At 38.6% G+C, this 27324-nt stretch overlaps 1 protein-coding gene across 1 annotated transcript in view; it reads left to right on the forward strand.

Moving 5' to 3' along the window:
• The first annotated feature begins 239 nt into the window (after positions 1-239).
• The window catches only part of STMN2 (stathmin 2), a 55128-nt gene continuing 28043 nt past the window's right edge, over positions 240-27324 (forward strand). The window contains exons 1-2 of the mRNA XM_054499535.2: positions 240-525; positions 26185-26280. Coding sequence (XP_054355510.1) covers positions 507-525; positions 26185-26280 — 115 coding nt within the window. The 5' untranslated portion in view covers positions 240-506. The remainder of the gene's footprint in view (positions 526-26184; positions 26281-27324) is intronic.

A 27324-nucleotide genomic window follows, 5' to 3' on the forward strand; every position in this document is an offset into this window, starting at 1 on the left:
CCAACAGTCTGCATATAGTGAGGACTTCTCAAGCTTCTGAATCCTTTTCCATTGAATTGTGCAACGGCACATGTATGAGCAAAGTCAAGCCTCCTGGCTCCTAGGTAGGCACAGCCCAGTTCTTAGCTCCTAGGAAGCTTCAGGGCTTAAAGCTCCACTCTACTTGGACTGTACTATCAGGCCCCCAAAATGGGGGGAGCCGCCAGGGAAGGACTGATTTCCATTTCAAACTGCATTCTGGTACTTTGTACTCCAGCACCATTGGCCGATCAATATTTAATGCTTGGAGATTCTGACTCTGCGGGAGTCATGTCAGGGGACCTTGGGAGCCAATCTGCTTGAGCTTCTGAGTGATAATTATTCATGGGCTCCTGCCTCTTGCTCTTTCTCTAGCACGGTCCCACTCTGCAGACTCAGTGCCTTATTCAGTCTTCTCTCTCGCTCTCTCCGCTGCTGTAGCCGGACCCTTTGCCTTCGCCACTGCTCAGCTTCTGCACATCCCTACAATGGCTAAAACAGCAATGGGTAAGGCACTGCGCCTCGTTCTCCGTCGGCTCTACCTGGAGCCCACCTCTCACCTCCTCTCTTGAGCTCTAGAAGCATTCAGAGATATTTTATAAAGAAAAAGACGTTAATGGTAACACAGGACCAGGAAGGACAGGGCAGTTCTGGGGGAGGTGGGAGGGCAGAGAAGAGGTCTATGGAAATCTAAAGCGAAGAATTTCTTTTAAAAGGTAGAAGCAGGTAAGTTGCCCTCCTGTGGGTAGAGAATTTATTCTGTTTCCATATTTAAAATTAGGACTCAATCGTGAGGGGAGGAAGCTACTTTAACTGTTTGCCTTAAATGGGCTTAAGGGACATTTTGGAAAGTGCTTTATAACGACCTTTTTTTTTTTTATTTCTTCTCTAGTTTAAGAAGAAAATAGGAAAGGGGAAAAGGGAAGGTGGGAGAAAGGAAAAAGAAAATTGCAAAGTCAAAGCGGTCCCATCCCGCTGTTTGAAAGATGGGTGGAGACGGGGGGAGGGGATGGAGAGAACTGGGCACATTTTACGGTATTGTCTCGTCGGAGAAACCGCTAGTCCTGGGGTGCGGTGCAGGGAGGTAAGACGGCGGGGGACAGGGTGGGGGTAGGACCTCCGCTCCTTTGTTTTAGGGCAAGGGAGGGGAAGGAGAGAGGAAGTCGCGGAGGGCGTGGAGGGCGCGGGTGGGCAGCTGCAGGGGCGGGGAAGCGCGCGGCGGGGAGGGGTGGAGGGACAGCGGCTTCGAAGGCGCTGGGGTGGGGTTTCTTTGTGTGCGGACCAGCGGTCCCGGGGGGAGGCACCTGCAGCGCTGGGCGCACAATGCGGACAGCCCCACCCAGTGCGGAACCGCGCAGCCCCGCCCCCAGCCCCGTGCTGCATCTTCCTTCGAAAGGGGGTCGGGTGGGGAGCGCAGCGTGACACCCAGGAACCCAGCCCTGCAGGGACAGCGGCGCCACGCCCCGCGCTCCCCGCTCCCGACTCACCGCCGCGGCTTCCAAGAGAGACCTGACCACTGACCCCGCCCTCCCCACGCTGGCCTCATTGTTCTGCTTTTAAGAGAGATGGGAAAAGTGGGTTAACATTTTTCTTTTCGGAAGCAAATTACATAGAGTGTTTAGACATAGACACAGATAAAGGGTTCTTCGAAGACCTTTGATCGTTTGCGGGAAAAGCTTCTAGAACCTAGACGTGTATGTATAATAATAGAGATGACATGAAACCGTATATAAAGCAAAAGAGGTCAAAGTCTTAAGTTGAGCCACGCGAAATTTCCGTCTTGTGGGTCAGACAGTGCCAAATATCGGCAATTTCATAAGCTCAGAGAGACAAGACAGTAGAGACACAGGATGACCGGAAAAGATTCTGGATTCAGGGCCTTCATCCGCAATTGGTCTTGTGCCTTGAGTGCCCACGGTTCTGGCTCTCAGTGGCCCCGGGGTGAACAGGCAGGGTGGGGCCTGGGGTCCTGTGGCAGCTGGAAGCACGTGTCCCCTGGGACTTGGTTGCAGGATGCGGAGACAGGGAAAGCTGCCGAAAGGGCTCCATCTGCGCGGCTCCGCCCTGCCCCACCCTCCCCGCGGAGCCGGGAAGACCTCAGGCTCCGAGACTGGCGGGGAAGAGGAATATGGGCGGGGCAGTTGAGCTGTATGCAGTCCTAGAACCTCTTTTTTCAGCCCCGCAGTCCACAACGGCCCGAGCACCCCTTGATGTGCGCTGACCCCCGGCGTGGCTCTCAGCTCCGGCACCGAGCCCTTCCCAGTCAAGCGGGTGGCTCTGCAGAAAAGCTGGCTCGAGCCCCGCCCGGCCACACAAAGGCGCGGCCCCACCCAGCCCGGGCGCGAGACCGCAGAGGTGACCCCCTTCCCAGGGATTCAGGGAGGGCTGTCTCTTCTCGCCCACCCACGGTCCGCGGAGCTCGGGGCTTTTATTCCCCCAGCCCAAGCCCCCCGCACACCCTCTGTTCTCTATGATTTTCCAGAATGGAGACCCCGCGAGGAGCTTCTCTAAGAGAGACCCTCGCTCCTCCAGCGGGGCGCGGCTCGGCCCCACCCCTCCCAGCTGAGGCCCAGAGCCGCCTACCGCTGGCCGGGTGGGGGCGCACGTGGCGATTGGGTGCGTGGAGCGCAGCCAGCCCTGCAGAGCCCCGCGCCGCGCCCTGCGCTCCCCTCCCCGGAGCTGGGCGCTCGCCCCCGCGGTGCAGACAGGGAGACCGGTTTCTGCGCAGTGTCCTGAGCTACCCCCGCTTTCCACAATTCGCAGTTCACTCGCACGTCCAGAAAGGTTCTGAGAATGGGTGGTGGGGGCGATCTCGCCTCGCTTTCTGCACCCCTCAGAAAGGTTTCCGCTGCAGGCTAGCGGCTGCAAACTCATCGTCATCATCAGTATTATTATCATTTCAAATCGTTGTTATTATTTAATGATTCAGTAGCCTGATTTGTTCTCATTTGTTCAAAAGGGACGTGGATTGCTCTTGGTTAAGGATTAACCCTTGTTGCATTCACTTTGCTTCCTCCTAATTGCCCTCATCCCTTTCCCCCACAAACATGAAAATTTCTCTCCAGTTGTTCATTTTAAGTTATAAAGCAAATATATTTTTGCTTCCTGCCAGGATTATGTATGTTCATGTGGCTAAGATACATGTGCAGGTGCTTGCTAAGAGCAGGGTTTGTGTGCCAAAGATTGCTGGAAAATTCTCTGCAAAGAATTGTTTGTGGCTGCAATGGGTGAAAATACACATATATAATTGAGATGATCTTCAACATAAGGTTATATCTATAAATATATAAATACAGTTTATGCACAAAATTTTAAGTTTTTTCCCCCGAAACTGTTCTTCCAACTGCTGATTCTTGATACAGCCTCAATCCTACACAGATACATGGATCGTGAAATGGTAGCTGCCATCCAAATAAAAATCCCACCCCAAATACGACAAACGCAAGGATCCTTTCTGGCCATAATTTAGCTGCATTTGCAAATCATGAAAAGAACACTACTTCTGCAGTATTAAAATAATAGATTTTGAAATTAATTCCAATTTCAAAGATAATTAATTATCAGGGCGAGTGCTTTTTTCCTGATTCATTAAACAATTACGTATTCAGCATGATTGTAAGAGGTGCATATAATATTCCCCATTATCTTTTCTAATGAAGTGGGTACCTTCCGAATGGATATATAAGTAACTAGAAATGAAAAGCTGAGGGTTTGGTCAGGACTTCAGGATAAAACTGAAAGAAATGACAGTAGTTTATCAATTAATCTCATGTATTTAGTTTATACCAGGTGAGTAAGCTGAGCCTGCAATAAACACTCTCTGACCCAGTGTAACACGTCGCAGGTAGCTAGAATGATAGGATAAATTAACAGACCTGGTGGTGTTTGTCTATGCACGTTAAAATTCTCTGAGAGAAAGTATATTTTAAAATGATAATTAAGATTGGACATTTGTGCTATTAAAATCTACAACTTTAGTCAAAATTCACAATGGTTTTTTTACAATAATGTGACTTACAGATTTGTAGTAAATTATTCTATTCTAAAAGAGAAATGAGTGTTTTTATTGTTACAGCTATTACCTGGTTAATATTTTTAGCAAACTTTTATTTGTTGCATTGAAAGCAGTTTTAATTACTTTGGGTTTTTATTTTTCAAATTACTAATGGATAGACGGTGGAATAAGCATTTGATCATTTGGCACAATATGACTTCCATCAAATAGCTCATTCTCAGTGATTAAAAAATGCTACAAGAGGCTACATTTTACTCAGATTCAGGAAATGTCCTTTCAGGGTGCCATAAGGCTGATTCATATAATAAAATAGTTTTCTTCCCTATAATTTAAGATCAAATAGTTACTTAGTTCTGTGAATACCTAGCAGTAGCTATCAAACAGAATTTTAAAGTTAAATCTGTACAACTAACAATGAAGTGGAGGATGAATCGATTACATATTGAATGGAAGACTTTGTCATTGATAAATTCAGACCATCTTTAGGAAAATTCCGGATTTATCAATCACCATGATTTTTTACTTCAACTGAGTGTGACTGATCATATGCTCAGGCTACCTTGGTAGCTCATTGCTCACAGGAGGCTGAAAAAAGCTGGCCTCCGAGCAGGAGGAAGCTCACAGCACAAACCTAGGCCTGGGCGTGGCCACTGGGAGCTGCTGATAGCGAACCCCAGCTCACACCATTTTCTTTTTTGGTCGTGGGAAGAAAAACATATTATCCTGTTGTCACAAGATCTGTGACCTTATATGAAAAATGCTAGAATTTTTTCATTAAAAAAGAAAATACTGAATTAGCCAGTGACCCAGATGTTTTCAGAACCTAGACTGGTTCTGTCCATTGGAAAACCTCGGTGTCTGCATTAACTTTTCACCACGCTAGAGGGCAATCATGTTCTCTAAAAAAGCAGATGATTGATGTAAACCTAGTTCCAAATATTAACCGTTTAATAAAATCTTTTCTTTTACCAGGAACATTCGAGTGTTTATTCAATAAGCTGGTGCCATGCTTTACCCTAGTGGATGAACAGAGCTTGTACAATTTTCAAGGAGACAGGATGAAATGAGTGGTCATAATCTGAAAGTAGATACACGCCCTGGTTAATTATTCCCTGATGGTTTTACTTCTCAGTTTTATTACATTGTTATTATAATACCATTTATGTTACTTCTGAGATTTTGTAGTGGATAAATAGTAGAGAAATGTCAGTAGTAATAGCAAAATTATTTAGCAGCCGAATATTTCAATGCTTAAAAATAAAGGAATAAATTAAAGAAAATCATTGTTTACTTTTTCATCGATTTGAAATGTGCCCCCTGTTCAGAGCACATCTAAATATCAGAGTCTCCACCTGCAGAGAATATGCAGGTTAGCGAGTAAAACAGGCAGGTATGTGATACTGAGGAGCTGTACCAAAAACTGACTGCTATTATTTTTCCCATCTTCTAAGTCTGTCTTTCTTTTCCATTTAAAGATAACTTTTTAAATCTAATCCAATGTGATTTCAATCTAATTTTATCAGATTTCAACAATTATTGAGCATCTCCTTGTAGTGGTTTTCTGTTTATTAGAAAATCGATGTTAATTTTAATGAAGTAAGAAGAAATATATAAGTATAAACTAATTTTTGGTATCATCAAAAGTGGATTTTTTAAATGTATGCATTGATAGAATTATTTTTCAATTACATTTTATGTAATTCTAATCATCTATAAAATATTTAATAGTGTCATATTACTGTGTTCCTCAAACTTTGATGTGCATATGAATTACCTTTGATTTTCATTAAAATGCAAATTCTGATTCAATACATCTAGCTTGAGGCAGACATTCTGTCTTCCGAACAAGCTCCCAGATGATGCTGATTCTGACCACCAAACACATCAGTTTTAGGGATATTAACTTGTAATATACAGGTATCCCTCCTAGTAAGCTCTGGTATTATATCTTAACATTTTTAAATCCATGGTAATCTTTACAAAATATTTTACTTCTGAACTCATATACCTAGGGATTTTTATTACTCTGGGAATTATCTGTTCTGCCCCATCACTCTCTCTTAATTGGATTTTTTAAATTATATTCATATTGCAGGACTCAGCAGAAGACCTTCGAGAGAAAGGTAGAAAATAAGAATTTGGCTCTCTGTGTGAGCATGTGTGCATGTGTGAGAGAGAGAGAGAGAGAGTCTGCCTAAGAAGAAATGAATGTGAATGCGGCTTGTGGCACAGTTGACAAGGATGATAAATCAATAATGCAAGCTTACTATTATTTATGAACAGCAATACTGAAGAAATTAAAACAAAAGATTGCTGTCTCATTATATCTTCTATTTATTATTTGCCAAATTATTCTGAGTATTTCTTCCTGAATACCATGTGAGAAAATTCTTAAGAATTTATTGAGTATGACTGTATATTTGAAAAGAGTGTCTTCTTCTGCTTATCTAAGCCAATAAAGGATCTTCATTATTCAATTCTAACTTTCTAAGGAAGTCAACCTACAGATCAAAAAGAGGATCTTCAAGGAATAGCATCAAAGACATAGTCAGGTCTCCCATGCAGTGACTGGCTGACCATGCAGCCATTACCACCTTTCTGGAAATGTTATGCTGCAAAAATGATACAATACATGAAATATCTCAAATTAAAAATATAGCATTTCCCAAATAGGGCACTAAAAACATGATCCCAAATAAAACTAGCTTCAGGGTTTGCAGAATATCCTGTTACTCAACACAAAGTTGGACTAAGTCTCAAAGTTAGCCATTCAGTTGTTGTTAACAGCTCATTTCAGGGTCTCTCAGAAGCTGGGAAACTTTCCATTTTTGCAATTGCTTGTACATTGAAGGAAAGGAAGACACACTAAGACAGCATTACAAAAGTAATTCATGTTTTAAATGTTTAATTCTGGCAGTCGGGCGGGGCTATCTGTATAACCTCATTTGGAGATGACAAAAATCTAAACTTGAGAGCCTCGAGCCAATAAGTCTTCCTAACTATTTCTTTACTCAAACATTTTACCGCAGTGGTGCTTTCTTTCAACAGTTTTTCTGGTGTATTCATAAATTCCATATTCTCTATGGGAAGTAACTTTTATTGATTGATTTAACTCTTGTATAGCACATATAACACGCAAGGCATTGTTCTAAGAACTTTCCACATATTAACTGTGTTAATCACCTAATAATCCTAAGAAGTAGTTTCTATTACAGATATGGAAACTGAGGCACATAAAGTTGAAGTATCTTACTGAAGGTCACACAGTTAGTCAGATCCAGAATTTGGGCCCAGGCCCTCTGGCTTCAGAATCCATGTTTCACCGATTCCTGCTAGTCTCGTATCTGTTCCACGTTAGAGGTGAGCTCCCACTGCACAGGTCACACCTGTGATATCACCATTTTATTTAAACAGACCTGAGATGGTCTTCTCCTTTCTGATCACAGACTCACCTTGAAGAGAAAATACTTCCAAATTGATGCCTAGTTTTAATAGCTTACCTGGGGCTTATTCAAATAATTGCCATGATTTAGGCTTTGGGAGAAAGAGAGCTATAAGGCCGTGTGGGTTGTAATGTATGAGACACATGGCATTCTGCAGGCTCAGCACAGCATCGATTTCTGGCATGAACACACTCTGATGACCAGTTCCAGAAATAACGTTGACTTAATCTCCTCAGTCCCATCATGGTTAGCACATTTCAAAATGCCTCCTTAACTACTTCCATAGGCCAGAGATACTTAGTTTTAACATTTTGTTGAATAAAATAAATTTACACATTCACATTTAATATAACTATTAGATGTTATTTCAAGATTCTCTTCATATTACCATCAAAGCAGGCAGGCAGGCAGGAGAGAACTGTAGGAAGGTTCTGAATCCCTTGTGAAACATTTTTAATTATCTTTTAATAAAGGAATCAGGCCCTGTCATTTGTCAAGGAGACATTTGCAGTAGTAAAGCTTGTGTTTATAATATCCATTTTTATTAGTCATTATTAAAGATAACATTTGTGTATATTTGTTCTCACAAAACACTTTTATATGAATGTAAAGGTTAATTAATGCATTTCGGCAATCATTTTGCTAGTCATGTGGAAATATAGCTTCTTTAGGAACTGTACTTAGAGAAGGAGTCACATATTATACTACAAAACCATAACAAAAATATTTTAAGTTTTTTCTCACTTGTTGTTGACCTCCAGAGTAAAATATTTAATACTCTGGAAAATTATAGGTTTCAAAATTTATTTTATGGCAAGAAATAGATAATTACAGTTCTCACAGAGCACATTTAAAATAATTTATTTTTATAGGGCAACAATATTGCCTAGGACTGAATTTTTTTTTTACAAAGATTGAAAAACAATGCCAGCGAGAGTGCCTATTTAGCAGTTATTCTTCTGGAATAATTGTATTTTGGATGTTGGAGTTTGTACATTATCCATTAGTACAAGTACCCAATATAACAATAGATCATCAGGATAATAAATGTGTCCATCTTTTGGTTGTATGTCTTTACATCAGGATAAAGAGAATTGAGTGAAATTTATCTAAACCTAGTCCCACAAATACTTTTACAAGAGAGCATGTTAAAGTGTAAATTAAATTTTTATCAGCATTCTACTCTCTTTAGAAGTTTTTTTTCCTTATGAAATGCAGCCATAAAGTTTAACTTCCATTAACAAAGCTGCTCACAGTAAACCTATTATAATAATAGTTTTCCAGTTTGGGCTTCCTAGTGAGGAGCAACCTAACTCACATGAAACAACCCCAACTTATATTGACTGTTCCAAAACTGAGACCAGAAAATTCCATCAGGATGGTACTGTTATCATTTCCAGACTCTCAGGGGAAGAACATCAATCATCTCAGGCACTTTTAGGATAGACATATTGCAGCCTCCCTGGGAACTCTGCTTCAGAACATAATTATTTTTATTACTGCAGTTACTTTTTATTTCCAAGAAAAATATCTATTGTTATTATTTAAGTCTTATGGCTTTATCTGAGAAATTCCAATTAGCACCCTTCTCATAATAATTATTCAAACACATGAAAAATTACCAAAGTTGTTCTAGTTTTTTGATGACATATTACATGATCCTGCACTCTTGTCACTTTAAAAATTATATTTTTATTTTATTTCTGATGATTTTTTTCTTATATAGTTTTTAAAAAGGAGCAGGCAAGCATAGAAGACTAAAAAATGTTCAAAAGAAAAATTAAATTGCATGATCTATCTATATGGGACCTTGTCATTTTTAGAAAACATTCACCTGCTTCATCCTTTTTAATCTTCACATAATCCCTCTGAGATGGGCATAGTATACAAGTTGTCTTATTTAAAGATTGGTAAATTTAAGTTCAAATAATTTATTCAGTGGCAAGCCTCAGAGGCAGACTTGGAACACAGGTCTAATATATATTATATATATATATATAATAACATATAATATATGTATTACATATAATAAAGTTGTGTATATTATTTACCTATTATAAAATATTTATATGTAATATATAAATATGTTATATATCATGTATGTGCCTATTTCATACATACATACACACTCACGCAAAATAAGGTTTAGCACTCCCTCCACTGTCCTGTAATAAAATGTGCACAGTGAGAATAGCCATACACTAGGCATATTTGTCTTCAGTTTAAAGTCATTGATAGTCAGTGTCACTAACTAAAGTAAAATAGATTGGAGCACCAACTTTGTTCTGAAGCCTGTGCTAGGTATTATGAGAACAAAAATAAAAATGTTCCTCACCCTTGGTGGATTTAGTCTTTTGCAGAAAAAAAGATCCTGTACATGTCAAAAAGTTCAATAGTAATAATGGTAATTTATAACTATAAATGGAAGTCACCATCTCACAATTTCACCATCTTAACAATTTTATTTAACTGCCCTACAATATTACAACGTAGTACATAATGATACACTAGTAACATCAACTAGGAAGTACTAAGATCCACCAAAAGGCTGAAAAATTTAAATATTTAATGAGTCCATCAACCAATCTGGTCAGAGAATTCTTTAATTAAAGTGCTTCCCAAATTTTATTGAGAATCAGCAGCGTTTGAGGAGCTAGCCTCCATCCCCAGAGGTTCTCACTCTATGGGTCTGAAGCAGGTCCCATGGATTTGCATTTCTAACAAGCTCCTAGGTGGTGCTGGTAAGGCTGATTCAGAACCACACTTGGAGTAAACCTAAAACAGCAGTGACCTGTAGGGTCTCCAAGCAGCAAGCCAGGACAGCATGTGAGTTACCTCCTCTGTGGAGCTCTGCAACAAGGCATCAAGAGGTCAGAGTCTAAGTCCCCATCAGCTCTACCCTTCTCCACCAGTGCTGCTGGTGCTTCATGGAAGGAAGAGCCCAGAAGGGATTCTGAGTTTCAGTCTTTACTCTTGCTGACTCACCTTGGTCAGGTCAATTTTCCTCTTTGTTCCTCTAATTCAGCATCTGTAAAATAGCCATGTGAACTGCCTTGTCCATATCAGAGGGTCTTTTTCAGACTCAAGGAAACAAACGTGAAAGTGATTAGTGTCTGTCAAGTACTATATAAATGCAAGAAGTTGAGTTTTTAAATTGTCATTAGATATAATATAAATACCTATGTGCACGCATTTAGAATGAGTAAAGAGGGAAGAAGGAGCACAATCAAAAACTGAGTCATTTGCTTTTTGAAAAATACTTTCTAAGTAATGAAAAGTGAAATAAAATGTTAATTGAGTCCCTCTGACAACAGCATCAGACGTTTTGCAGTTCTTGTGATTAGAACCCACCTGGCTAGCCCTTCTTCCTCCTAAAGAAGAGCCTTCTTCTTCTTAGATGAAGGCTGGCTCAGAAGAAGCAATTAACTCATCCGACGTTTTATTACAGTCAATCCACATCCAACTTTTCCCCAACTCAATCTGCTTTAAGGGAAGGATGGTAAGTGGTGGCCCAAGATGGCAGCCATCAAGCTTAGAGAATCTCTGGAAGCAGGGGTGTCCCCAGCAAGTAGACACTGAAAATATGAGAGGGCTGATAAGCCAGAGATAAAACTCAGTACTTAACTTTGCTTCTGGTCCATGTCTACCCCTTTCTTGGCACCACCTTGACACTCTACCCTCTGAGTCCACCTTCCTGAGATGGTACAAACTCTGCTTAGACAAAGCAGCCCATGTCCAAATGTGTTAAGGCTTAGTTTAAAGCTGTCTTCAAAAGTTAAAACAGAAGTGTAAAGCTCTGTGCAATTAAAAATAATCAGCTTGTCTTGGAACTCAAACGAATGTTAAATCCTATGAAAATTAAAAAGCAGTACCACAAGTTCTCCCCAAAAGTCCTTAGGTCAGTAACTGTTCCTGTTACAGGTAAGAGAGAGCTCTAGTGGATTAGAGGTGGGTGTGGGTATCCAGTGGACATGGTTTTGAACCATGCTCCACTACTCACTATCTGAGAATTCTTAAGCAAATTTATTAATCATTTCTGTATTACAATTTTCTCAGTTATGAAATGGGAAAACAATACCTAAATCACATGGTTGTTAAGTAAGCAATTGATTGTTGAGCATTTGGTAATCAAAAATATTAATCCCCTTCCCTGATTCCCTAGATAAATGATGAAAATACTAAATAAAAATAATAAAAATTTAAAGTGAACATCTCAATTCTTATACTTTGTTAATTTCTACATGTATCACAAATCTACTAGAAATTACTTGGAATTGACGAAATGATTACTGCTTAATAATTCTTCGTGGTAGAGGGAGAGTTGGTATCACATTTATGAGACAGCAGCCAATATAGTATATCTCCAAGGAAAAATCCATTCTACATAATGCCAGAATTTAATAGTTAAGCATTTTATCTAGGTCACAGCACAATAAGCAAGATGGATAATTAAAATAAAAGTCTATTTCTCTTGCATATATTTCTCATTTCATGTTTCCCTATCATATTTTATATCTTACCCTACTTCAAATACATATATACCTCCAATAAAACTGAGCCTTCTTGCTTACCCAGGAAGTTTCATCATTCAGTAGAAATAAAAGATGACTTTAGAAATATTAAAATATAAAAATCTACACTGAGGTCTTTTGAATGCAGGAAAAAGAATTATATCACACACACACGTACATGCATGCATGCATACACACACACACAGAACCTCTCATTCTTTCTTAATATCTTATCAATCCATCAGTTTCACTCCCACCCCGTATCACCTGACTGTGCACAATATCTCATCACCACCTCCCAGTCTTCTCCCTGCCTGGCACCCTCCTGCTCTCCTGCTTCCACTTTAAACACCCTTCCTTCAGCTAGATCTTTTCTTTCAGGGATCCTCCAGTTACTTTCTTATCTGGATCAGTTTAGCCTTCCTCTTCTCCACCCATTAGTGGATAAGCACGACAAAGACACTAGAGCCAAATAATACAAACAGAATATACCTTAGATGAGCATGGTGACGAAAAGGATATGGATACTTAGAGTTTAGCACTATTCTCTCAGCCACTCAGGAAAGCAAAGGCTTTACAATCAATAGTGTTTCAGGTACCAATCAGTAATCTGTTATTGCTATTTTTAAAATCTATAAGGTATCAGTAAAATGTAATTACTAGAGCAACAAAGATATCTTGTGAAATCAAATTAGTATTCATCTAGCAACTGGGTACAAAGGTTTAAGAAAGGATAACTACCAATACCAAAGCATTTTAAGCATTTTGTTTTGCCTCCTAAATATCAAATCATGTAAATGTGTGGTACATAAACCAGGAATTATATTTATGACATAGCTGCAGACATATTAAGAGAAATATGTGCTTATATTTACAAGTATAGTACAGTTCTTTTTCATGTTAGATACTGTTGATGATAATCTGCATATAAAAATGCTCAATATTTTTTCACATTTATAAGCCATAAAATACAGGTAATAAAATAAGCTTCTACTCTCTCATAAAAATGGAATAGTGACAAAGAAGGAGCTTTATATGAAAGCACCATTACAATTTAAACTCTCACAAGGTCATAATATATTGCACTAAGCAGGAGAGTTCAGCTTACTTATTTAAAAAAAAAAAAATTCTAATGAGGTTCTGGAATGCAGAGCCGAAGCATAAAGGTGGAAATAAAAGATTTGCATGTCTTCTGAACTGACTTGGTTGATGATTTTTTAAAAAAAGGTTTTGCGTCTTCTGACTTGGTTGATGATTTTTTTAAAAAAGGTTTTGTGGTAGAACAAATAAGGTAAATGAAATTCAGCATTTAGGATGAAAACTTTTTCTAATTTCAGGAACAACATTGAAGAAATATTGAACTAAGCAGCTTTGAAAAAATCAGATTCCATTTGTTGAAATTTTTCTGAGAATGAATTTTTTTAAGACAGTGTACACAGTTACAGTGTGTATTGGTTATGGATTGTGGCAAGCCATATTACAACTTACCCAAGATGATAAATAAGGAGGCCAGGCACAGTGGCTCACGCCTGTAATCCCAGCACTTTGGGAGGCCGAGGTGGGCGGATCACGAGGTCAGGAGATCTAGACCACCCTGGCTAACACGGTGAAACCCCATCTCTACTAAAAATACAAAAAATTAGCCGGGGGTGGTGGCGAGCGCCTGTAGTCCCAGCTACTCGGGAGGCTGAGGCAGGACAATGGCGTGAATCCGGGAGGCAGAGCTTGCAGTGAGCCGAGATTGTGCCACTGCACTCCAGCCTGGGTGACAGAGCGAGACTCTGTCTCAAAAAAAAAAAAAAGAAAGAAAGAAGGAAAAAAGTCACTTGAAAAGAATAATAGACTTTGTGTCCAGCTTGCATAGCTGAAAAGAATAAAAACCTATCCACTTAAACTCGTTGCAAAAAGAAGATGTCACTCCTACAAATAGCAAAGAGTCATGAAATTATTCTATCCAGAAAACTATACATTTCATCCCTTTGGATAAATTTTAGAAGTGAACTATGAATACATACGGTGAGGATAGCCAGCTAAGAAGCCAAGGAGGATTTCTCAAATTTGCTGCTCAGAAAGATCATGCTCTCCACAAAATAAATAATAGCAGGCTTTCCAAGTCAACCTTGAATCCAGCTTTCCTTGATCTTTCCTTCTTGTGAACTTTCACTAGTTTACTATCTAACAATGAATTTGACAATAGCCACATACCATCTTATAGCAATATTTGTTATCATATCCCTTGTTATTTATCATTCACCTGCTCTGCTTGAGCCAGCTGCAAGTCACATGTCCCATGCACTTTTTCCTATTTGATTTTTATACCACTTTGAGACATATCTCATTATTCTTGCTTGACAGGAAAGAAGCCATAGAAAGTTGAGTGACTTGCTCCGGATCACAAATGTTGGCCAGGGAAGAGCCGAGTTTCAAATCTAATGGTCTTTCCACTGCACTCTAGATTCCTCATTTTTAACTATTTTTTTTATTTTTTGCACTATAGACTTTTTTCCTCATTTTGAACTATTTTTTATTTTTTGCACTGTAGACTTCTTTTCTCTTATACCCAACTATATTGATGACTTCTTTCAGGCTAGAAACCTGTTTCACTTACTTTCCCTTTCTTTGGATTGCTGCAATACTGGCCAACACGTATTGGGTACTTACTGGGTCAAGTACTGTGATTGTGCCAAGTATCTTATAGGAGGATTATCATCCTCATTTTTACAAGTGAGAAAGGAAAGGAGGTAAAGTCACACACAGCCAACAAAAATGGTAGCACCAGGATTTGAAACAAATCAGTCTGACCCAAGTTGACTTCGTTAACCACTGTACACACAGTCTTCTTAGACATAGTAAGAGCTCTAATTGTGTTTGGTGATTTGATTATTATGACAAAGTAAGTAAGAGAAGCAGGGAGAATTATAAGAAATAAGGCTCCACAACACTTGGCTATAGCAAAGCCCCTTAAAACTTCAAAAGGTCACCCAAAGAATAAAGATCAGGCCGGGCGCAGTGGCTCACGCCTGTAATCCCAGCACTTTGGGAGGCCGAGGTGGGTGGATCACTTGAGTTCAGGAGTTCGAGACCAGCCTGGACAACATGGTGAAACCCTGTCTCTACTAAAAATACAAAAATTAGCTGGGTGTGGTGGTTGCCGCCTGTAATCCCAGCTACTTGGGAGGCTGAGGCAGGGAGAATTACTTGAACCCAGGAGGCGGAGGTTGCAGTGAGCTGAGATCATGCCACTGCACTCCAGCCTGGGCAACAAGAGCAAAAAACTCTGACTCAAAAAAAAATATCAATCAATCAATAAAATAAAGATCAATTTGGAGAAATTAATGCTTATGAGCAATGTCTTGCACAGCACTTCAGTTTCTCGATACATTACCTAACTCAATCCTTACAACAACCCCCTATCCCCATTTTGTGGATAAATAAACTCATGTTCAGAAGGTTGAATAAATTATCTAAGGTTGAATAGTTCCTGACCTAGAGCTCGAATCTTCAGTTTCTATCATATTCTTGCCCTCACCCTGGGGTAGCTAACATTCACTCACTAGCATTGGAGCTAAAATAAGGGAGAGAACGTATAAATGAATACAAAGGAGACATTCACCTGCTTTCTCTTTCTCCTTACATAGAGAAGGTCGATTATCTGCTATTGTGAAGTTTGCCTTTTGAAGGATAGAAATGAGAAGACTTTCTTAAATTTTGCCTCTATGCCAAGAAATTAGAGTGGTACCACCAGTAGTTCCATTTTCAAACTATCACTGTAGCTAAAGCTATGAGGTAAGGGCCAAGGAAGAGAAGAAGTATTCTTGCACTTCAAAATGCACAGAAATACCAGTCAGTAGCATAATATAAAGGAATTTAGTGGAGAGAAGAGTTGACCTCAATCTGGCTCCAACATCTCGGCTCTTAACCCCTACCCTACACTTGTTCTTCATCGGGAAGCCAACTGGGCCACTGGAAGATTCAGCAGCTGCCATCTGCAGCTGAGGGACAGCCCCTCCCTGCTTAGCAACCAATGGATATGCATTTATGGAACACCTGCTAACTGCAACACACACTCCTATGTACGAGGGAAAATACAACAAATGTTAAAGGAGATGCCTTCCCTTGCCCTCAGGAAACTTAAGTATAGTTGCAAAGAAATCATTAGCAGCATACAAAGCCATAGAGAAGTAAGGGCTAAGGTCTGTGAAACAAGCCTGGAAAATAAACTTGTCCTTGAAAAAAACAAAAAGAAAGAAAGAAAAGAAACTCCAAGGTCCTTGTGAAGAAAACCATTAAGTTTGCTTCACTTCTGTTTTTAGGAAGACACAAACCCAGTCTTATTGAACCTCAAGGCCACAACTACTGGAGACATTTAGGAATTGTCACCACATTCTAATCCATATATCCTCTGTCTGGCCCTTCCTATTAATATTTTGTAAAATTTTTGAAGATATGAGCAATGTTTAAAACCATGAATCCCCCTTTTTTTATAAGTAATATTTAGGCTGAATAAACAAGAGAAAATAGGACATAAAGGAGAGCCAATGTTGTGCCTTCATTTATAATGTATTCCCAAGTTGTGAGTTTGGTTTATCAGCAATTTATCATGCCAAATTCCAAGTCGTATTTATCTATGCAGATCAAACACTTGATCCTATTTTTGCCTTAATTTTTTTATTGGGTATGTTTATGACCAAGTCATATGGTATTTTCTGTGACAGATAAAATGCACAGGTTATTCCAATCTGACTCAGCCAGTCATAGCAACATGTAGTCCTTCTCATGTCTTAAGAATGAGTATCAAGAATTCAAAGGGAGTTCCAGATGGCATCCAAAAAGCTTATAGTTTATGCATCACTTATTCTAACAGTAGAAAAAGAATATTTGAAGCCAAAAATAGACCTTGCATGTAGCATGTGGAAGAGTAGAACTTGCCCTGATAGTTAAACAATTTGAAATTCAAGACATTAATTTCTTTATGAAGCATTTGTCACATCGTATATAATATTTTATGCCTATCATATATATACTCATTATGAAATACAAAGAAATTATTCATTCTATCTAACTAAGACTTTGTATCCTTTACCAATATCTCTCCATTATCCCACCTCCACCCTAGCCCCTGGAAACCACCCTTCTACTCTCTGCTTCTATGAGTTCTACTTTTTTAGTGAGATCATGCAGTATTTGTCTTTCTGTTCCTGGGTTATTTCACTTGACATAATGTCCTTCAGGCTCATCCATGTTGTCACAAATGACAGAATTTCCTTCTTAAGGCTGAATAGTATTCCATTGTGTGTATGTAGCACATCTTCTTTATTAATTCATCTGTTGATGGATACTCATATTGATTCCATATCTTGGCTCTTGTGAATAATGATGCAGTGAACATAGGAGTGCAGATATCTTTTTGACATACTGATTCCACTTTTTTGGGATGTATACCCAGTAGTGGGACTGCTGGATCATCTAGTAGTTTTATTTTATTTTATTTTATTTTTTTTTATTTATTTATTTTTTTTTTTTGAGACAGAGCCTTGCTCTGTCACCCAGGCTGGAGAGTAGTGGTGCCATCTAGGCTCACTGCAACCTCTGCCTCCTGGGTTCAAGCAATTTTCCTGCCTTAGCCTCCTGAGTAGCTGGGATTACAGGCACGCGCCACCATGCCCAGCTAATTTTTGTATTTTTAGTAGAGACGGGGTTTCACCATGTTTACCAGACTGGTCTCGAACTCCTGACTTCAAGTGATCTGTCCACCTCAGACTCCCAAAGTGCTGCGATTACAGGTGTGAGCCACCGCACCTGGCCTAGTAGTTCTGGTTTTAATTTTTTGAGGAGCCTCCATACTGCTTTTCATAATGGCTCTAGGAATTTACATTCCACCAGCAGTGCACAAGGATTCCTTTTCTCCACATTCTGGCTAACCAATCTCCTGTCTTTTTGAGAATAGACATTTCAACAGGTGTGAGATGATATCTCATTGTGGTTTTGATTTGCATTTCCCTGATGATTAGTGATCTTGTGCCTTTTTTCATATAACTGCTGGACATTAATATGTCTTCCTTTGAGAACTGTGTATTCAGGAGAAAATAACCACTTCTCAGAGGAGCTTTTATTTCAAAATATCCAAAAAAAAATAGAAAAAATGGAAAATTTATCCTAGAGTAAGTTGTCTTTTATATTTTGACCTTGTTTGTGACATAAACTGGATGACACAAAACTGGAAAGCAAAGGCTTTAGGAGGATTACTTACTTGCTTGTATATTGCTTTTGGTTGTTTGCAGAAAATTGTACTAATTAAAGTTCAGGCTATGATGTGATAAAATCTATTTCAGGAAATGAGTCTACATGCAAAGGTTGAGGAAGTAACATTTGAGTTTCAAAACAAAAAAGCAATTTTCAATGTCATATCTGGGTTAACCCAAAAGATTTCTTTCACCCTATTTAGCTGCCTCTAAGATGGATGCTGAAGATAATTACACAGTGGAACAATAGTACGATGCTTCACACTCACCTCACAGGCTCTGTTATTCCCACATACTGCCAGAGATACTCCAAAATAAAATCACTGCAGCATCAGGCAGTTATAAACCTCAACGGTATTATTTTCTATTTATATATAGTATACTTTATATTTTACAAGTATAAAATATAATATATTTTATAAATATAAAATAGAATATATTTATTCTATTCTCTTTGACACAAAGTGACCATAAGACATATTACTTAAGTATGACTAGCAAAGTCATGGGACTTGTCATTCAGGAGGAAACTCTTACCTAACTGTTCAGTTTTTGTTCACTGCACCATTTACATAAGCCAAGCTAATGCTGCAAACTGTGCAAAACAATGCACAGTGTTGTGAATGAGTGACTAAAATAAAACTCTAATGAGTGGGGTTTGAAAAATGCAACTTTAGGACACTGTTGAGAAATGCTACACACTGCGCATTTTACAAAATTTCATTGAAGGACACGTGGATATTCTTTTTAGGATTATGGAGGGAAGCAAAATTTTGGCTCCTACATGCAGCTTTTGTGGCCTTTGCCTGAAATAGTCATCTCCCATTAATTATTTAGATATCGTTCATTTCCTAAGACAACATTCAGGGAGACTGCCTTACGTACAATTTGTACACTACCCAGATAAGACTTCTTTTTGGTGGAACATCGATAAATATTACTTGGCAGTAACACCAAGTTAAAATATTTGTTTCACAGTTGATGTTAATAACTATTATAGATAAAGTGAATTTTATAAGACATACTCAGATCTAAAACAGCAATATGGAGCTCTTCAAATCCACTGAAACTTCATACCAGCCTACAGAAGTAGAGGTTTTTATGCAAACTCTTCAAGAAATATGCTCTGAACTTTTAATTCCTTAGATTGATAGAGGAATTAAATCATGATATAACTAATAGGTTTGTGGTACAAATTGCTGCTGCTTAATCTGACTCTGTGTCTTCCCAGTGTTCTATATGAATTAGATATTCCATTATCTAAAGACAGTCAACCCCATCCCACGGTGATAGCTCTAGGACTCCCTTTGAGTTCATTAAATCTGTATTCTCAGTCTCCAAACTTCTGGTTAATTCAAACAGAAAAGTCAACTGGCCCATGAACTAAAATAAAGTCACCTGAATATTTTTTTTTATTTTGCAGTGTGATAAAAGTCTCGCACTTTCTATTTCTGAAAGTTTCTGCTTTCACTGAGAGCATAATAGGCTATCCACCCTTATGTAGTCTTATATACAAAGTCATAGTCAGGCTAAATTCAAAAACCCATGTGAGATAGAAGTCAAGGTTTATTTTCTGGAGAAAAGCCACACATTACAACAAAGCAAACAATGAAGCTGGCATCCTTATCACTGGTGACCAAAACATTTGTGACTCTGGACATTGGCCCTACAAATGCGATAATCATTCTGCATAGGAAGTGAGTTCTGCTAATTAAAAATTGATCCAAAATATTTTCTACTCGTCAGCCAAGAATTAAAAAGTAATAGGGAGAAATTTAAATCACTTGGGTACTACACTGAGCCATTTTGGAGAAGCAATTCAGAGAATGTCATGGCAGCCTCAAATTGCTGCTCAGGAGCACCCCAGTTTAGAAGATTGCAGGAAGGGAAGAGCATAGTCATTCTTACATGAGAACTGTCCTTAATCAGATGAATAGACTCTCCATTTTTTACCCTGGCTTTGTCTCATTTAAGCCCAACCAATCTAGCTATCATTTTAGGTTTTACTACCTGCTAGTATTTAGGAGCTTAGGGGGGTAAAAAACCCCTCAATACTCAGAATTAGACTTGGTGATAAAAATCTTAACACATAAACAGAATAAAGCGCTTTCATTACTCCTCTAAACCACAGTGTCATTTGGTCTCTATCAAGGACTGTAAGAATTTCTTTCATCAGGGGAAAGAAAAAAAGGACAAGAGCCTGCATGATGTAGTGGAACTCTCATTAAACACAGCAGGAGCTTTAACTGGAATCCAGAGTAAGGTGAGGTACCAGGTTACAACAATTTACTGCTTCTATTACAATTTTGATCACAAGGACTGATTCATGTCATCTCGTTTCTTTTCCTTGTCGCTATCACTGGTGCTAAGAATACATCAAACTGAAATTTAAGAGCCTCATATGTTTCTGTATGACCCAGTGATGGGTTGTACTACTTTGACCTTCTTAAATGTCCCTTTATTTGATTTGATATCCATTCCCATAGAAAAACTATAATGCTTTGTTTGGTCAAAATATTAATCTTTCAAAACCTCCCTGGCTTAGAAAACCATAATTTTTGTAGAGGGAGATGGTGGAATGTGGAATGAATCTAATTTTATTCTAAAGCAATTAGCATTACATCATCACAGCAGAAATATCTAGAATATTACCTCATGTCAGTGATCTTCTGATATGTTAAAAAGGGTATTTTAAAATCTGAGTTATTTCTTTTTCTTTTTAAAGTTACATCATTAATTACATACTCATCAACCAAAATATTTTACGCTCCAAATTTGAGCTGATATAGTATGTAAGAAGTGTTCAAAATGAAATTATTTTGGTCTATTTTGTCTTTGAAGAAGATCACAGGGATGGACCTCCCAAAAGGATTTTTAAATGGCATTACATATCTGACTTTTAAAAAAATTATCTGACCTTGAGTTATAGTGCCCCAAAGTAAGCAAACTTCCAAACACACAATATGATCAGAATTGAGTTAAAATTATCATCAGGGGCTTAATTTCTGAAATTAAAAAGGAAATGTTATTTCCTTATGAAAAGAAAAGGAACCAAAAATGAACTGCAAGGTAGCTGATTTCTGTCTATGTTAAGATTTAGGTAATGGGAGAAAGGGAAAAGGAAGGACAGAATTAGGAGAGGAGCAGTGTTTAACAATTGCGGGTGCAAGACTCAGGTTTTTTAGAACCCATTAGCAGAGAACCCTATTTCTCCGATTAACTGCTGTCCTTTTAAATCCTGGCACCAGCTCTGAGGACTGCAGGGTCCATAGCTAGTGCCCCACTCTACCCAGTTTAAAGACACCACTGCCTGGAAATGACAGGGGTTTTTTTCTTAAGGAAAGAGGTGCTTTCTGCCACGTATATATAAACCGGTAAGCTTCAAATAAAGTGCTTTTGTCCTTTCTGTCTATCAGAAACTGTGCAAATCGAATTGCTGTAAAACCAAGGGCAAGAGACATCAATCCTGCATTCTATAGCATCTGATTTTGTCCTTTACTTTATCCCCAGGCACATTTCAAAAGGAAAAAAATGAGGTTGCATTTAAATTGAGTATTAAGGACTTGCCAAGAAAACCTCCCACTAGACTAATATGATTGCAGGGAAAACAAGAGAAAGGAAAAGTGGAAAGGGAGTGTGCTAACAGATCCTGGGCCTCGTCAGCAGAGCCGTCCTGAACACAAGGCCATGGTCAGACATCTGGTCCTGCGAATGACGTTTTCTTTATGGTCATTAAGAACACCAGTGTGTTGGGACACAAACAAGTATTACTTTCAGGGATTATGACACATTTTCTCCCAAAGTAGTATACTAATGACATTTCCAGAGCATTCTTTACTATCTTTTATATGTGATCAGGAAGTCTAATACACATCACTGCTTCTTTTACACAGCATTAGCCAAAACTAAAGCTTCAAATAAAATTTTGCCTAGGATGAATAAACAGAAGAAATTTTTATGATACTGCACTATCAATTCCAAATTAAATAACAACAAAATGATAAGTGTTAAAATTCATATTAATGATTGTTCCCACACAAGCCGGAAAAAAAATCTTTCTAAGAAGAGTCTTTCATGAGTTAATCCCACCTTTCAAAGTGTTCAGTGGCTCCGAATTCAGTTACTGTTTCCTATCAGTTCTTCTTTCATTAAGTCTCTTCCCTTTTTTTTTTTCTCTTTGCACTATTTCCCTTAGCCAGGTACATAACCTGCTGTGCTTTATTCATTTGTGTCTCAAGTTTGTTTCCTGATGACATGCCTTTCCAGCAATGCCATCTGGGGAGTTTGGGCAATTGTACCACGTTAGGAGGAAACCCTTCTTCACAGGAGAGTGTGCCTTTGCTGCAGGGAAGGAATCAGGATTTGCTTGGACTGTGGTTGCAGCTGGCTTTTAAGGATCTCCTTAGAATGCAAGCAACTCATCAATTAGAATCTCTGCAATGGCTGTCACTGGGTAGAGTCATGCTATGTGGGGTCATAGCCTTTGATACAGATAACAGTAAAGATAAGAATGCTGTTAAAGGAATCACCCACAGAGGTTAACTGGGTTTTGTCCCCAGACCACCTCGAACAAGAAAGAACATTTTTATCAGTCATTTTCTTAGTTTTAGCTGATAAAACAAAGTACAATAGACTAGGTGGCTTATAAACAACAGAAATTTATTTTTCACAGCTTTGGAGACTGGAAGTCTGCAATCAGGCTGCCAAAATGATCAGATTCTAGTTAGGGCCCACTTCGGTTTTGCAGACTGCCAACTTCTAGTTGCATTTTCATGTGGCAATAAGAGATTGAGCTAGCTCTCTGGTCTCTTCTTATAAGGACACTAATCCCATTCATGAAGGCTTCACCTTCATGACCTAATTACTCTCCAAAGACCCCACCTCCAAATACTATCACATTGGGAATTAGATTTCAAATACAAATTTTGGGGGGACACAAATATTCAGTCCGTAATAGTAATGATTACTCATTACACATAGGGCTCTAAATGTGCTGGCTTCTGACAGTTTTTACATTCACCTCTCTTTATTAGCTTGTCAAGCATAATTAGGGCAGTGGCCTTACTGAAAATTATTGAATTTAGTTTCCTAAGGACAGATATTGAGGAGTTTTTTCTTCACTAAAAATTCATGTTCTGCTGCAGCTTTCATCTGTTACTAATTTTTGAGATGGAAAAATCTTTCATTTTATTTTTATGTTTGGATTGACCCTTCTTAATAAAGTCGGCATTTAATATGCTTCATGTGCTTCTAATATGTGCTTAATTTTGCAAAATGTTTTGGATACCAGATTGCATTTCTCTTCCAAAAAAGGTACAAGCCTACAAAACCTTGCTGTTATTGTTTTCAATTAGCTCACGGAATTAAATGTATTAAATGTTTTATCCTCTGGCAGAAATTATGATTGTCACTTAACATCCATATAAATCTGGATCTGCCTGGGCCTTTATAAGTGACACAATTTCATTAACTGAATAAATAAATGATACAAAGAAATTTGGTTTAGGCTTCTAAAATTCCAAAGGTGTTCAACAAAATACCTCAGAATGGATGTTCCAGGATTTTTATGGCACAGGACAACATGTATTGCTTATTTTAAGAAAATAAGCTAAATAGTGAGGAGATTCTTTTAGCAGATCCTCAGGATGTGTTAGGTTGAATCATAGGCAAATGATATTTGATCTTTGCACCTGTTAACACATTGCACCTCATCCTAAAATTGTAGAGCTAGAAGAAAGCCTTCTGGTAGTTTTTAAATGGATTGATTTACTGCAATTTATCCAGAAGCTTCACCGTTGTCACTGGCTACATGTGACTTTGGCCTCTGTGGGGCTATATCCTCATTTGTAAAATTGGTGGTGAGGTAGGTGGACAGTTGACTAAATAATCTCTTAGAATAATTCTAATATCTGTGGATCTAAAGCATCCAGGGGTTGAATATGTTTCTTTCTGGCCAAGAAAAGATGCACCTGTCAATAATGCCCAAACTCATCTTCTGAGAATCCTCTTTCCCAAGATACCCACTCTTCCTTGGGTTATATTATAGTAATGATCAGAAGCCCCTGCCAAGAAGCAACTCTTAACCTGGGAGGTCTATATTTTATGTCACAGCCATCTGTTGATACTTTCTCACAAGTTACTGCACAGTATACCCATCATTTTCTTCCATTTTCCTTAATTTATTAATTTTACTAATTGCATAATTAACAAAGGTAAGAAGATTTTACCTCCTTATCCCCATCTGGTAGTTTGCAGATACTTGGCCTGATGACAACTGACAGTGATGAGATACTCACCAAGTTTACCAGGGCAGGAGGCTTCCTAGAGGAAAAATGAGAAAATGAAATGGGGAAGGGGAGTGAAGGATTGAGGAGGTGACAATCTGGACTCTTGCAACTGCATGGCAAGGTTGGCACACAAGCTGTGTTGCAACAGAGTGAAGGAGATCCTTATCAGATGTAATCAGAGCTCAGATTCAGGGCTTTGGTGTGTGTAGAAAGAGGGTGAGACAAAGAACTTAACACAGAGCTGCCATTTGACCTTGCAATCCCATTACTTGGTACATGCCCAAAGGAAAATAAATAATTCTATTAAAAAGACACATGCGCTCGTATGTTCATAGCAGCACTATTCACAATAGCTAAGACATGGAATCAACCTAGGTGCCCATCTGTGGCAGATTGGATAAAGAAAATGTGGTAAATATACAGCATGCAATACAACATGGCCATAAGAGAAAATGAAATCATGTCCTTTGCTGCAACATGGATGCAGTTGGGATCCATAATCCTAAGTGAATTAACACAGAAACAGAAAATCAAATACAGCATGTTTTCACTTATAAGTGGGAGCTAAACACTGAGCACACATGGACATAAATATGAGAACAATAAACACTGTGGACTACTAGAGGGGGGAAGGAGAGAGGTTTGTAAAACTACCTATCAGGTGCTATGCTCAATACCTGGGTGATGGGATTTACACCCCAAACATCAGCATCATGTAATATTCCCATGTAAAAAGACTGCACATATACCCCTTGTATCTAAAATAAAACTTGAAATTAAAAAAAAAAAAAGAAAGAGACTGGAAATAGAAGCTCACACCTGTAATCCCAGCACTTTGGGTGGCCAAGGTGGGCGGATTGCTTGAGCCTGGGAATTCGAGACCAGCCTGAGAAACCTGATGAAACTCTGTCTGTACAAAAAATACAAAAATTATCCAGGCACGGTGGAGCGCACCTGTAGTCCCAGCTACTGGGAAGGCTGAGGGGGGAACATCACTTGAGGCCAGGAGGTGGAGGTTGCAGTGAGCTGGGATCACACCACTGCACTAAAGTCTGGGTAACAGAGCAACTCTGTCTCAAAGAGGGAGAGAAAGGAAAGAAAAAAGAAAAGATGGACAGATAAGAAAATGCACTTGGAGATTAAGAGAAAGCAGCAACATAGGACCCTGGATAATGTGTTTGCTTAATACCTATCCTGATGAGTTATCTGACTATTCCCAAATGAGTATGTGGAAATTCAGGCTGAACCAACAGAGTAGCCCTCTGGAATCTTACTTATGTACAATAGACCTGCGTGCACACTTACTAGAATGAGCCTCTCTCTCTGGTAATCATGTCTGCTTCCACTAATTCCATCTGTTTCCTGTCTCTCCCTCCTATCCTGCTAGATCTTAATTCCTTCAACCTTCCCTTGTTTTTCTAACTCCCTTTCTTTCTCTTGTTATTTAACCTGCTATACTATGCAATTGATGTCCTCTGCAATAAGGAACATGCACTTCAGAATTCCGTTGACATCTTGCATTCATTTATATTTAGTGAAAGAATGCAAAGGAGTCTACCTGGCAATATTCACTCTGCAGGAGGCAATAATTATTATCCAAATTAAAGGAAGCAGTAAAGGGAAATTCAGAAAAAATGAAATATACTAATCTTCAGCTTTTCATTTCAGCCTACAAGGAAAAAATGAAGGAGCTGTCCATGCTGTCACTGATCTGCTCTTGCTTTTACCCAGAACCTCGCAACATCAACATCTATACTTACGATGGTGAGTAACCTAGGATAGACATGCCCCTGCTAGCTAGATCATTTGGAAAGGTTGACATATATTTGTTTCTCACAGCTCCTGATATAATTACATCAATATTTTGTAGATCTCACTATTGACTTGCCGTGTCTAGCTATTATGTCCAATTGATTACCTATTGCTGAAAACAGTTTGAATTTGGTGCTAATAACAACACATCAATGTCTGTTAAGAAATGTGGATGGATTCTCATTAACAGCCACATCCAGCATATCAACATCCACAATATGTCTAAGGTCTTTCTTTGCAAATAATTTAATAGGCTAAGCCGTAATTGGTGTAGATCATAATTTGTAAGAAAATGCTTTATACTTAGAAAACTCAAGAGAATCAACAACCATAATTGTTCTTGCTTTATTTTAGTCTTTATAAAGTTTCTATACTTTGTATATACATGTCAACCAGCTAATGATAATAATAATAATTGACTCAATAAATAAAACTGACTTACTACTGAGGCCCTAGATAAAGAGAGTCTGAAAAGAAAAGCCTAAAGAATTAGCATGGCAATTAACATTATTGAGGCGCAACTCTTTAGGTTTGATTTATCCTGATTCATTTTGCTTACTTTGGCTCTGCCACAATCCACATGACCTTGGGCAAATAGATACTTGGATTCTCTAAGTCTCATTTAACTCTAGCATCTTCCTCTTGGAGTTGTTGTGAGGTTTAAATGGTTTAATGTAAGTCAAATACGCAAAACCAAGCCTAGCTCATTATATCACTCTACAATGATAGCTATCATTATCAACATCATCCTTACCTAATTCAGTCAATTTAACTAAAATATTTTATACAGTTCTATGTATCCTAGATATCCCTAAGGCATATTTTGCTAACTCTCAGGCTCACAATTATTTTTCTTTTCCACATATGTAAAGAAAGACATTAACGACAAGACAAACTGACCTTGTGGCAGTTAACCCCTTCTGCGCCTTTAAAGCCTATTCAAGGACTTAAAGGCATTTTCCTTCCAAAGTTATTCTATCGTAGCACAAAAGTCAT

Source organism: Pongo pygmaeus, chromosome 7, assembly GCF_028885625.2.
Source record: "Pongo pygmaeus isolate AG05252 chromosome 7, NHGRI_mPonPyg2-v2.0_pri, whole genome shotgun sequence".
NCBI lineage: Eukaryota > Metazoa > Chordata > Mammalia > Primates > Hominidae > Pongo > Pongo pygmaeus.